Source organism: Patella vulgata, chromosome 3 (assembly GCF_932274485.2).
Source record: "Patella vulgata chromosome 3, xgPatVulg1.2, whole genome shotgun sequence".
NCBI lineage: Eukaryota > Metazoa > Mollusca > Gastropoda > Patellidae > Patella > Patella vulgata.
The window spans coordinates 56,451,527-56,466,022 of record NC_065881.2 but is presented as its reverse complement, the minus strand read 5'-3'; the positions used below and the strand labels follow the sequence as shown (position 1 = coordinate 56,466,022).

General features: G+C 36.7%; 1 protein-coding gene across 2 annotated transcripts; it reads left to right on the top strand.

Annotated features, from left to right (window-relative positions):
* The first annotated feature begins 117 nt into the window (after positions 1 to 117).
* On the top strand, positions 118 to 12,802 carry LOC126815497 (ankyrin repeat and KH domain-containing protein mask). Of its 2 annotated transcripts, none has more exons than XM_050541175.2 (4): positions 118 to 276; positions 4,778 to 4,837; positions 9,542 to 11,227; positions 12,428 to 12,802. In XM_050541175.2, the coding sequence occupies exons 2-4, from the start codon at positions 4,815 to 4,817 to the stop codon at positions 12,738 to 12,740; spliced, it is 2,022 nt and encodes a 673-aa protein (XP_050397132.1). In that variant the 5' UTR covers positions 118 to 276; positions 4,778 to 4,814; the 3' UTR covers positions 12,741 to 12,802. The 2 variants fall into 2 exon arrangements, with proteins under 2 accessions (XP_050397132.1, XP_050397133.1); XM_050541176.2 differs by lacking the exon at positions 118 to 276 and adding an exon at positions 3,475 to 3,494.
* Positions 12,803 to 14,496: the final 1,694 nt, after the last annotated feature.

Genomic DNA, 14,496 nt, shown 5'->3' with positions numbered 1-14,496 from the left:
ATTATTAATGTATATTCCCTGTCAGGTACGAATAATCAAGAACAAAAGATATAATAAAATCTAAGTCTTACGGCAGTTTTATGGTAAGAGTTAGTATTTTATACGAAAATAAGAAGTCGGAGCTGAAAAAGCTAACATCAGAAGAGTCGATGGATCAACAACAAACAGTCTCTTAATTATTTTAAACCTTTCATTTTATAGGCTAGGTATCACGCGTACGGTGTATGATCTTGATTTGCGGAGATGCTTGCCAGGAATTTTGCCAAGTTTTGACAGGTAGTCCTAGGCTACATATTTTGTAATGTACAACAAAAAATAACATGACATGACATGACATGTCATAATGTCAGTGTCGTCATATAAATAGTAGAGCCTATGTCATCATCATGTTTAGTTTCTATGCCTATTATATACTATAGGAACTGTCTCTGAGAGGGAGAGAGGGTTTAACCTCCACTTGACACAAACTAGGTCACTTCGGGACTAACATGGTTCAATTTTATTTAAATATTTCCCTTGGGCTTGGGGGCCTTGCGCGTAGAGGTCTTTAGCAGTGGGAGAAAACCCACAAGGTTGGACAGGTGACCTACTCCTCGTCACTTTCAACCAGGAATCGAAACCGCGCCAGTTAACTCAGTGACAGACCTTATGATTCCTTTTGGCAAAAAATAATGTATCACGGTGAAAAATAGAAGGTACGGGTTCCAAAATAGCCCGAGCTACAGGGGTGAGGAAGAGCGGTATTTTACCGAATTTTCATTTTGCAGCTATATTATATATAGGGACGGATAGGAACTCTCAGCGCATTTTGTCCAATCAGAGACAGTTCCTAAAGCAACTAAATCCAATGTACATGTAGCCTACATATGACACTGATACAGTATGTGGATAGGCCAAGCCCACATTAATAAAGCTTATCCTAGTATACATGTACACTACACCAAATTAATTTCAATAATATCATATTTAAAAGATATTCTTTAAAGGAGCTAATTCTCTATTCTTTGGCATCTAGAAATGGACACAAATGGGTCGCAACCGCAACGCATATAATAAAGTAGGGTATTTAATGGATTACCACGATGATAGTCTGCTAATCCTACTCGGCGTTCACCTTGGATCACTGCGTTAGTTTTATTCGTTTTAATGAATTTTGTGACCGTCAGCTTACTGCTAGGCCTACAAGTACGACCCCAATTAGGCATGATACGAAAGAAAAATATGATCGCACAGTTGATTATCTTAAAGGAAGAAGCACTTACATTTAAAAATCTGTCAACTGTTTGTTATAAATGTATTTATTTCAACTGTACAAAAATAACACTGAAGTTTATGGTAATTACAGAAATATTTTTGGACACAGTCACATGATCAGGGACGATTATGAGATACTGCGGACTCAAATTTGTATCTTATTCTTAGCACACACGCTAATTATGCAGTGATTTTGGAAATTATTTGAAAAATCATTAGACAACAAAATTGATAGAGGACTGATACTACACGGGATGTCTGACAAACTACTTTCATCTTTAAAACTGTTGAGGATTAATCAGCGCAAAGTTGGCAATCTGCGCACCAGTTTGATACGGGCAATATCGACAATCAACTTGCTTGTTGGCTACAATAACAATCATACCTTAGTGAGAATCGGCCATCTGGTTCATAATCCGAGTAATTAGCACATTTAATGGTAATTTTGATAATTTGGTAAAAAAACAAGCTTGCTGGTTTGCCTTTTCATAACAAGTCCAGTAAGTTTCCTTTGTAATAATAAGCGAAGTGGTGAATGAAGACATCTCGCTTGGCATGGATTGTGAATCTCGGGATTCGTGCCGTCTTCGACGCTCGATCCATACGAATTCCAAGTACATGTAGGTATTAAAAACGATTTAGTTGCTGTGGGCGTATGTTTCGTTGCCTGGCAACCTATCTTTTTAAATCGGATAAAAATTGTGACCTATATATATAGAGGGAGCACAAGCTAAAAACGCGATTTTTAGTACAAACGGGAGCCATAATCCAAGAAGTTACGATCCGATATATGCGAATCAAGATCTTTGTGTTATAAACATGCATTTCAAGTTTCATCAAAACCAGATGAAAATTATGATCTTTAGAGTGTCCACAAGCTAAAAACATGATATTTCGTACAATCAGGGGCCATAATCCATAAAGTTTTGATCCGATATATGCCAATATCGAAAGGAACTGAGATCTTTTGGCGATAAATCTATATTTCAAATTTCGTCAAAATCGGATAAGAATTGTGTTCTGTAGAATGTCCACAAACAAATTGTGGACAGACAGACATCTGGACGGACAGAGGCAACGACAATATATGTGTACATGAAAATGTAGTAGAAAAATCTCAATTTCGATCGACTGGTGATATCTGTTTATCCATCGAATAAAAGATAGTAATTTATTCAAGAATATTACTGACTTGAACTTCAAGCCATACATGTATATTAGTCTATTCAGAATACAACATTCTCCATAAGAAATTACCAATAATTTTTTTTGTTGACGTCTGATTATATTAAAGTTAATTGGAGCTTCTAATTACCTTATTCCTTACTGGGACCTCATTTGACCCAATTCTGGCCTGTTGGTTTCAAAATGAATTAAAATCCATGAACTTATCACAAATGCTAATAAAGCTCTCCTCAAGAAGAGATTCAGGAGAGCGATTTACGTTTATTTCCGATTTCAGGAGAGCTTTTTTTTTACTCTCCAGGAATTTATTCACGTGAAGGCCTGCAATAACTTGTGTTTGCAATGTTGAAGACTTAAGTCAACTAATTATTGAAATTCCAAGCAATGGTTACTCATGATGTCTGTTTAAAGATACATTACATGTGTATGTAAGATTTAGATAAAGAGCTAGCCATTCTTGCTATAATAGTTTGAAAATAGATAATGTAAAATGAATAATTTGAAAATTTCATTAAAATTACTCTATTGCGAGCGAAGATATTAGCCTTTGAAGGTTTGACAAGACATGTGCAATAATTTCAACCACCGTACTGGTTGTTCGAAGCTAAGTCTCGCTCCTCCATTTTTAAATTAAATCAAAATATGGCTGAACCATTCTAATCTATTTAATATTGGAGAAATCCGATGCCATCAAGAGTTGATTATGGCCTGGATCAGTTAATTACTATCTAATCAATAATTTAGATAACATTTCAGGCCTAAAGAAAGATCTGCAATAGGCAGATTTAGCTCTTGCATAATGTATGTTTAATATCTCCTTGGATAAAAACCTTTGCAATCACGACCCGCAAATTGAAAGTAGAGTGTATCTCTGTGATGTTGCTTATAAGTTTTGTCTCATATTTAAAATCAGAAACTGTTTTTTAAACAAATTTAACAGCTGGTGAAGACCTCCAAAGTACAATCTGCTTCTTGATTGTTTTACATTTTTTGTGAGAATGTTCACAGAGATCTCATCCAAATGCATGGATTTGACCATTTTGAACTAAATACATGTAAGTACCGTAAAAGATGTCAAGAAAAGATTTGTACAAACCTGTTTTACCTGTATGTAAAATACCCTTCCGCTGGCCAGATCTTTCTACTACATGTAATTGTGTGTCGGAAAGAATATAAGTAGAAACTGCCAGTTGGCTTGCAACTTAAAAATGATGAAGTGTGTGTAGGTCAGTTGTTTTGTGCAGACCTGTAGAAAGATTAGAGATACGTATTTGACAAATACTAACTTTCGAAGAAAAATGACCCCAAAACATGACTGTCAAAAAAAGTTTAGAGAAAGGGTTATGCTTATATTGGAGTAACTGAAACTGAAAGACGTATAAATTTATCACAATTTTGCTAGTACTTATGCACTATTATATGAACCTATTCAGGATCGGAAAAGCATGTCCTGAGTATATTTTGTTTAATAATGTCACAGATTGACAAACCCAGGCAGTTAACCCTACTCCTTGTCATTATGTACCTTCTGATTTATACATTACACCACTGTCCTACCCCAACTCTCCTGTTCCATCCCATAAATACAAAACAGGGCCTAAAATTTTGTCTAATGTGAAATCAAAGTATTTGGCCGTATTTTTATTTATCAATTTAATATGATAAGATATCATATCTTTACATGTAGTTTTAAAGTACATGTATTAGGACCACACTTTTTGCAATTTACTGGTAGCTAAGTGTGTTACGTTTAATTTGATCGGGAGACGTGTTCGTCGACGTCGATATCAACGGACAACACTGCAAGAATTGGCCATGGCACTGCAAGAGGAGTGGGTCAGATTGCCCCAAATCGTGATTGGATGGTTGATTAGGAGCATACCACAGGAATTGCTGAATGTCTGAGGATTGGTGGAGCAATTACTCATTATTAAGACTAAAATCTAAAACGTCCATTTTCACTTTTGACGGTGTATCTCTTTGCGAGTGAAATGGGGCTGTCAGATAAGCCACCCATAAGCAGTTTTGTATTGTTTCTGAATATCCCCTTACATATTTGTCATTAGTACTGCATTAAACACAATCTAACTTGAATATGGCCTTTAATATTTAAATCATTTAAAAAAAGCAAGAAGCATGTTTTTACCAATTGGTGATGATTGTCAGAGTAAGAGTCTCTTTAAATTTTAATTGGTTATCTTCTAATATTGTTGATGTTATTGGTAAGGTCAAGATCGGACCTAAAAACCCAGTCCTGTTCAATCTAGATTGAACCTGATTGAATTCTTATTAATATAAAGCACTTCCACCTTGTTTATTATTTTAGTATCTATTTCAGTTGAGTTGTATGAAAATTAAAGGAATGAAAATGGTAAATGACTGCCGTGAATTATAAGAGGTAGGATGACAATATATGTTTACCTTAAATCTTAATTTTATACAGGTTTAAAGTCAGAAAAATAAATATAGTCCGGTGGCTGAAGGGGGGAATCACCACCCGAGCTGTGAATTTATGAGACCAAGTTTTTCTAGACCAGTTTTTCGTGTAGATTACGAATCTGGGTGGTAATCAGGCGTTTGAGAGGGCGTTTTCAAGATATAGGGGGTCAAATATCTACAATGGGGTGGGGGGGGGCATTATGATGCCCCTAGACAATGTTATGATTTGTGGGGAGATAGAATGGGGGTAGCAGGTGTGCGTGTGTGGAGGGGTGGGGTGGGGATAAAATTGGCAGGAAATGAGTTCACGCTGATTTAAATGATGATTGTCTAAGTTCTTGATTAAACATCTCAAAATATGTTTAAAAGATTCCCATTGTGTGGGGTTGACGCCGGGGTGGGTGCCCGTGAGGGTGGGGGGGGTGCGGGTGGCAACATGGCTTTTTGTGGACAGAAATCATTTCGTTCATGAATTAGCTTAAAGTGGTGTCTCGTTGGCGTTTTCGTTCAAAATATCAAATTATAATGGTACTTTTCAAGAGGTCTGGAAATGTAAATCAAAAACACAGTAACTCAGAGATACTTTTAGTTATTAGTTTATTCTTTGTCTTCATCAGTCCAACCTCGTGGGTTTTCTCCGGGTCCTCCGTTTTCCGCCAACTGCTAAAGACCCCTACCCGCAAGCGAATTATTAAAATAAAATTAAAAACCATATGTTAGTCCCGAAATGACCTAGTTTGTGTCAAGTGGACGTTAAACCCCATTTCTCTTTTTGTCTTCATCAGCAGATTCAAAATCAAAAGTTCATATGAGCGAGATAAATATTTTCTTTGTAGCTGACCTTTGGATATGCTTCAGAAACCAATTCACATTGTAAATCTTCATTCCAGCCATGCAGCAAAAGACCACGTATACGGCAAGATGGTAATAAAGAAAGTTCTGTTATTTTTTCACCCAGAAAATCTTTTCTTCTTGCGTCATCTGCTGATGTAAGTCGCCTTTCGCGATATTTTCTACCTTTGCCCGTCTCATTATCGATCAAAATTTGTATATTTGGATCATCGTTTGCGAAGAGAATGATTGGGATGTCTATTTCGCAAGAACAAGAACGCAAAATACAATTTGTTTCAGTACCTCCATTAATTTGCAATGCGAAGAGGAGTAGGTAAGATATTTTGGTGTCCTTGTGGTAGGTTGTCAGTTCTAAGATATTCTCGATACTTTCAATACTAATCTTGATATATTTTTTGATCCAATCAAGATTAGTATTGAAAGTGTCAAGAATATTTCGGCCTATGGTACATGTTTTCAGTGGTAATGACTATCTGTCTTTCTTTTTCAAGATAATCCCAACTTTCTAACAATTTTTAAAGAGCTTGGATAGACAAATTATGTTTCTGATGACGTGTACTTGCTGGTTTAGAAAAAATTGTTTGTACCTTGTACGGCGAAAACCGACTTACATCAGTAGATGACACAAGAAGAAAGATCTTCTGGAGGAATTTTAATCGTGATGGAAAATAACAAAACTTTCTTTCTGTATTACCATCTTGTCTGGGTAGTCTTTTGCTGCACATTAAACGCAATAATAATGTAGCAACAATAGGGAGACAAGCTGCAAAACCAATGATCGAACACGGTGACCCTGTGATACAAGGCTGGAATGAAGATTTACAATGTGAATGGGTATCTGAAGCATATCCAAAGGATATATGCGAGCTGTTGATCAGCCATCAAGAAGATATCTATCCCACTCATATAATAAGAATAAACTAATATCTAAACATGTGTTTTTTATGTACATTTCCAGATCTCTCGAAAAGTACCATTATAGTTTAATATTTTGAATGACAATATTGGTACTGAGCCAAAACTCAAGAAAACACTTTTCAGATCAACTTTGAACGAAGTGGTTTCTGTCCCACAAAATACATTTACCCCCCCCCCCCCCCATACAATGGTAATCTTATACACATATTTAGAGATGTGCAGTGGAATTAAGAATTAAAAAGTAATGTTTTTACCAAGCTCTAAGAAAATCATTATTTAAATCATTATTTAAATCAACGTGAACTCATTTCCCGCCAATTTTACCCCCCCCCCCATTCACACACGTACACACACACCTGCTACCCCCACCCCACAAATCAGACAGTTGTCTAGGGGCATCATTAAACACCTCTTTAGAGATGGACAGTCCTAGAAATTTATGTTTTATTAATATATAACATGATCATCATTTATGGCAACATAATGACATCCCCTCCCCCTCCACACACGCACACCTACACCTGGTACCCCCACCTCCCCATAAATCAAAACAGTTGTCCAGGGGCATCATGAACACTTATATAAAGATGGGCAGACTAGAAATGTATGTATTATTAATATATTATGTCAACATAATGACATTGCCCCCCCCCACCATTGTAGATATTTGACCCCCTATATCTCGAAAACGCCCACTCAAACGCCCAATCACCACCCAGATTCGGAATCTACACAAAAAACTCATCTAGAAAAACTTGGTCTCATAAATTCACAGATCGGATGGCGATTCCCCCCCTTCAGCCACCGGACTAATACCTTAAGAATGCATTATGCAAGAGGCAAATCTGCCTATTGTAGGTCTTTCTTTAGGCCTGAAATGTGATATAAACTATACTAAACAGCAAAAAAAATGTCTGTACGATTTCAAAATCAGAGAGGCACTTTAATCAAATCATTCTAGAAAATGACTTACTAAATGGATCAAAGCAATTTTTTGTGAACAGTATGTTGACACATTAGTGATTAATTCATCACAATTCCAAGACATTACGAGAAGGTTTAGAGTCTGTACACAGTCAATACATCAGTATCTGGTGTGTCCACCGCGAGTGTCAATAACAGCAGCGCAGCGTCTGTACAAAGAGTGGACCAGACGATTGATGAACGCCATTTGCACCTGGAACCACACTCAGAAAAGCCTGGCGCAATCAATCGGATGTGTTTGGTCTCGGTACAACATTATTAAGTCTCCCCTGAATTTCATCCCAGAGATGTTCAATTGGGTTTAAGTCTGGACTATTGACTAAGGGCTGGCCAGTGCATAACGTTGACACCGTTCTGCTGTAGACAGTCCTGAGTAACTCTGGTGGTGTGGGCACGGGCATTGTCATGTTGGAAAATTTTGTTTCGATGACATGCCAATTGTATGACGTGGGGTCTGAGAGCTTGATCAATGTAGTGCACTGCTGTGATGCCGCCTCCTCTCCCTGGACCAAGATTTTGGAACACCACAGGACCCACTCTCTGGTTCAGGCCGATTTAACCCCAAACCATTATGCTTGGACCTCCCCATGAGTCTCGTTCCATGACACATTGGTCAGAATAATGCTGGCCACGTCGATGCCATATCCTGGTCCTGCCATCTTCAGTTGATACGCAATTCCGACTCTTATCTGTAAACAGAACAGTTCTCCATTGCCTGTGTCGCCAGTTCTGGTGTTGTTGGGCAAACTGCAGATGTTCACGTCGATAGCGAGGGGTGAGGATCAGTCTACAGCAATGGATGTTCTCTCTGGTGAGACGTCAGCGCACAGTATCGGAAATGATGGGTCTTCTGTGTGATCCCACTGTCTGACGTGCTGTCTCAGATGCCTGTGTGAAGGGATTCTGAACGTGCTGTCGCACAACATGGTGGTCTTGTCGCCTTATGGCAACCCTTTGTCTACCAGTTCGGGGGCAATCATCGGTGGTGTTGGTTGCCCGAAAGCGTTGCTGAAGCCTGTAGATGGTCCGAACATTTACCTGGAAGTGATTGGCAACGGCATGGGCAGTGTGGCTAGCGTCGAGTCTTCCAAGCGCCTGCTTCCTCTGAGCTGTCGTGAGTCGTGGCATGCTGCTGATGTTGTAGAGTGAATGATTCAACCAGGTATGGGGGTGCATTTTATAGGGCTGGTCCCGGTGAACAGCACGTGCAGCATAAGTTACATGAAAATCAAGAAGAACACATTACCATCTCAGAAGTCAGGTTGCGTTTTTGAGAACATTTCCTGGGTTCAATTCTGCATTTGGGAAGGACCTTATTGCTCAGGTACAGTTGGAGATGTGGTCACAAATATACAATAAAAACATTTGGCAAGTTTTATGCAATGTGTCTATTCAGAGTAACATACCAACCTGACGTTTCTTTTGCTGCTTAGTATATTAATAAGACATTTATAAATATGAAAAGACCATAATCAGCTCTCGATGTCATCTATTGTGTAAGATTTCTAGTGGATTTGAATCCGATCTGCTGTAACGTCTGTTGATGATTAAACACAAAAATGGATAATCGAGACTTTGTTACTTACCGTAATAGTGCTAACTATGACAATCGAGGCTACAAAGATTTAAAGATAAGGTTTTCTTGGCAATATTGTCTGACAATTGTTGTTTTTTTTTTTGAAGATAGGAATTACATTATACCTTAATTTTATACAGGTGAGAAGTCAGAAAAATACATACATGTACCTTAATATTGTCTGATAATTGTTGGTTTTCTTTGGTGGGTGGGTGTACAGATTAAAATAATATCTACAGTCTGGACCTACTTATAGCACTTGACTTTTAAGTATCTGCTGCAGACAGAATTGTGATTCTTCCAATGAGTTACTTTATTATTTAATTTTTGCAGTGTTTATGTATGTAAAAAGACAACCTATTACAATATGGAAAAATTACAAGAATTTGTAATGAGAGGTCAGTTTACAGAAGCTGTTCAAATGTTGACAATTTTAGACAAGATAGATGCTACTATTGGCCAAAATCTACTGTACAATTCTATTAAATATTATGAGAGTTACATACAGTCATGCCATCAAGATGATACAATATGTAAAAGAGATTTTGTTAAATCGCTAGTGGTAGCTCAGTCAGAGACAAGATTTCAGTTGTTAAAGTTGATCCAGTGTTTATTTAAAATGGGTGTCAATCCCAATTTTGTTGTTGAAAATGGTACTTTGTTAATGACTGCTGTTGCAACAAGAGATGAAAGTCTTTTACAGATGTTACTTAGTAATGGTGCTGATCCCAATTTATTTGGAGGACGTAGAGATATGAATGCTTTCTCCTTGTCAATTATTATTAATGATGTATCCATTGTTGAGTTGTTTTTACATAATGGAGCAAATGTTAACAGTCCTTGTTGTGGAACTATGACACCATTGCAGTTATCAGTAAACAAGTGTGTAGAGATTTCTAAAATGTTATTACAACATGGAGCTAATATTCAACAAGTTTTAAATGTATCTGGAATCAATCAAGTTCAACTAGCAGACCCCCCTTTAATACAAGCGGTGCGAAGTGAAAACCCTTTTCTGACAGCTTTACTGTTAGAATGTGGGGAAGATATCAATCAAGTACATGGTCAGCGCGAAGACACTGCCTTCCATATAGCTATCAAGCAAGGAAATAAAGAAATTGTGGAAATCCTAATTAGAAATGGAGCTAATTTAGACAAGGAAAATGCGCGTGGCCATACACCTTTAGGTCTAGCCCTGTTAGCAGCAGGCTCAAAATCAAATGACATTGTAAAGATGATCTTGAATGCTGGGTGTAGTCGAACCAAAACCACCAGTATAGCGCTCTTCCAGAAAACCTACCCGCCATTATTTGTTGCTTGTTTTTTAGGCAATCTGAACATTGTTAAGTTTTTGTTAGAAGAAGACACTGCCATGAATATTCCTTGTGACCTTCATTGTTATTGTAATAATGGAAAATATGAATACAAGCATGAATTTGAAGAACCAGCTATTTTTTCTAAGTCTAAGAGTCCTCCACTGGCACAAGGTTCTTCAAATCATTTAGATTTGGATGGCGATGATATTGTTAATAAATTTGAACATTTGACTGTTTGTGATTCAGTGAAAAAGAAGAAAATGTGTGCAAATAAAACAAAATATATGGCTAATTTAGTTGCTTCTGATGGTTCCACTCCTTTGATGTTGGCTACCTTTGGTGGTAAATTAGAGATGGTGGAATATCTGCTAGATCATGGAGCTGATCATAATATAACTAATAAACATGGTAATTTGGTACATGCTGCAGTAGTTAGTACTGGATCTATTAAATTTCTAGATATTGTGGTTAATCTTGGTTGTGATATTAACATGGTTAGTAATGCTGGGAATACACCCCTCTTATTATCATCTAGAATTAACAAACCGGAAATGTGCTTGTATTTAATACAGAAAGGAGCTTATTTAAATCACAGAGATAGGTTTGGAGAAACAGCTCTATCTGCTAGTATATATTTTGGTTGTGAAGACAATGCCAAACTTCTTATTCAACATGGAGCTGATCTAGATATTGCCGATTCAAGGTATGTGTTAAGATGTTTAACTTAACTTATTAATGGGTGCCCTTTCAATTGCAATAGCCAACATATTACTCCCGCTTATCGCTACCTGCGATTGAGCAAATTTGAAAATCAAGACTTTTGTTTATTATCATATTACTATTATGGTATTTGGCAATCAATACTGAAATTTTTAATATATTTATTTTTCATTATCTATTTTTAATTTTTAAACCATTATAGCAAGAACAACCAGCTCTTTATCCAAATCTTACATAATGCATCATTATAATATCAGTGAGAAAAAGTTGGTGGTCTGTATCCTAATTAATTTTTGTATATTAGAGTTATTTTCCCAGTATAGCTAACCCGTCAAGTTTGAATTATTAAACCTTATCTAAATCTTCATAATGCATCTTTAATATCAATGCGAAAAATTTGGTAGTCCGTACCCTAATGAATTCTTGTGTAATAAGAGTTATTTCCCCTGTATAGCTAACGAGTCCCATGTAAAAGTTGCTTTTACTATTACTAAGTAATTAAGTCTTATTTTAAGGTGCGGATTTAAAGCTGGGTGCCCACCCCTTCCAGGTTTCTCTGTGTTATAGCTACTGCCCCTAAGGTTGGCAAATATTAGTATCAAAATCAATAACAGTCATAATATGACATGAACTTTATGTCAACTTCAATAAAACTGCTTTTGGCGAGATGACGGTCTGCGGATAACTAATTATGGGCAATACGGTCTATGTTCTACCGCCCACCCCTCTTCTTGTTGCAGCACTTAAGACGGATGCCGAAATTGCTAAATATAATTGTGTAAAGCCATTATTTTGTTGACATTCATTGTAGTGTGGGATTGTGGGAGGCTCCCTAGACCCCCAACCCCCCAACCCCCTAACCCCCTATTCACATCTTCTAGATCCGCTACTGCTTATTTACAATTTATTTTTCATTTCAATTTTCCGTTATCGTTCAATTGCATTCTTTTAATTATAAATAGGCATTATTAAGATTTTGATGAAGAGCTGGCCGTCCATGTAGGCGATGGTACAAGCAAAAATTGTTTGGTTAGGAAAAAGAAGACCATGCGAATTTCTATTTCCCAATTCATTTAATGTAGTTTGAAGAAAATTCGAAAGGAGCGATTCCTACTGAGTAACACATGTATATCATAAGGTTATTTAACTTTAATGCAATGTTTTATAAATTTGTATTTTTCAGCGGGACGACTGCCTTCTACTGGTCTATTTTCAACTACAGAGAATCTATTATACGACGTTTAATTGATGCAGGGGCTTACTTTACACCAGAACATTTAGCTAAATATCCACGAAATCTTAAATTTATGAAAAACAAACAGCTTATCGAGTGGATAAAGGGGAAAATATCCAACCCTAAAACTTTGGTGGACATTTGTGTTCATTCTGTTAGGAAAGTTTTATCCAAATCGAATGTTGGTCGAAGTATTTTCCACAATATAAATACTCTGCCATTACCTTCCACAGTTAAGCAGAGATTAAAATTTATACAATAATAAGTTCACTTTATATGATTTAATGTAAATGTTGTGCTGTAATACGTAATAAAGGGTTTTATAGGGTGGGGGGGGGGTTTGTGGGGGGGGGGGGGTGATCAGTTGCAATTAAAGGATTTGAAAAAAGTCATGTTACATGTGTTGTGGTTTGACTCGTACCCGACCCGAGACTTAAATGAAATCGTATCTCTTTATTTCATTGTTTTAAAAAGGCAGGGGCCAACCTATGGCAGACCTGTATTGCTAGAAAAAATTCTCGTTTACAGACAGCGACTTACCGTGTTGGTACCTGCCAGAGAAAGTTTGGAAAACTAGGCGGCCGCAAACACGTTTCGTGCTATTACAGCCCGTAAATACATCGACTTCAAATTCAATGTTGTCGATATAGCCTAATTTAGCTGACCTGAATGCAAATAGAGCCTTCACCTGGAACTTCTCGAGAAATTTTTTAAAATTTAACTGCCGCAGATGCGTTTTTCTGCTGTTCTAGCCAGTGAGTCGAGCAAGTTGAAAGTTGTCTAATGGTTTTGCAACCGAATTCCCACATTATGCCGACCGAATTCCAATCATCCAATCAGAGTGTTGGGGCTGTATTTACAAATAATAATCAATGGCCGAAAAATGTCGTACAAACCAGTGTGGCTCCAGACAAAATGTTTTAATCCATAGTCAATTCAGTACAAATTCTTGTTATTAAGTTTTAAAAAAAGTGAAATTAGTGTTTTAATAGATTTCGGGCACTTTATTTTAACAACTAGATTATATCATATTATATCTTTTCCCCACATAACCCGTCTACCCGGAGTGCCTGGAAAAACACTAGTTCCTGTAACATATAACCGAGGAATCAAAACTCCATGCCACGTACAATTTTTTTTTTGTAAACAGTATTTTATTTCATTTGAAAATGGATTGGAGAACAGGCTGGGCCTATGTTGACTCCTCTCCAGAATTTACAAAAATAAGTTTAATTTATGTACATACAGAACATATATACAACAAGAACATATAAAAATATAAAATTATTTGAGATTTAAATATAAACTAAACATTTATACATATATACAGTTGTCCGTTCCGTTACTTTATATTAATATGGTACCAATATAGTAGTGCCGCAAACCCCCTCCCCTCCATATAAGACCTATCTAAACGTGAAGTATTATTTGGTGTATTATGTATAGAGTAAATAAATCAATAATAGACGGGATGATTTGGACGTTAGAAACGTTTTGACAATTTTAAGAAATTATGAACAGTGTTAAAAATGAACTCATTTTGATCAACTGAGAGGACAAACTGACCATTTAATAAAATACTAATATCTTGAAATTGCTGCTTTATTAAACCAAGAGTTTGACCTCGGGCACCCGAATGCAAGGAGCATACTAGTAGATAATGATAACAATCTTCAAAATGGTGACCAGACGCGCAGGCGGGGCTATCCGTTTAATGTCTCAAAAACTTATGACCATTTAAATCGCTGCAGCCTAATCTCAGTTTACTATGTATTATTTGATTTTTTCTATCTCCAATATAATAGTACTGTGGAATAATATGGTCGTTTTTAATCAAGCTTGAAACTAATGATGAGACAGAATTTGAATTTTGTACTTCGGGTTCCAATGTGTTCCATTCTCTGATCGTCGACGGAATAAATGAATTAGAAAAAATGTTTGTTCTACAAAAGTACTCTTCGAGATTATTACAGTTTCTTAGACGATATGGTGATTTTTTGTTTAAAAAAAGGTTAGAT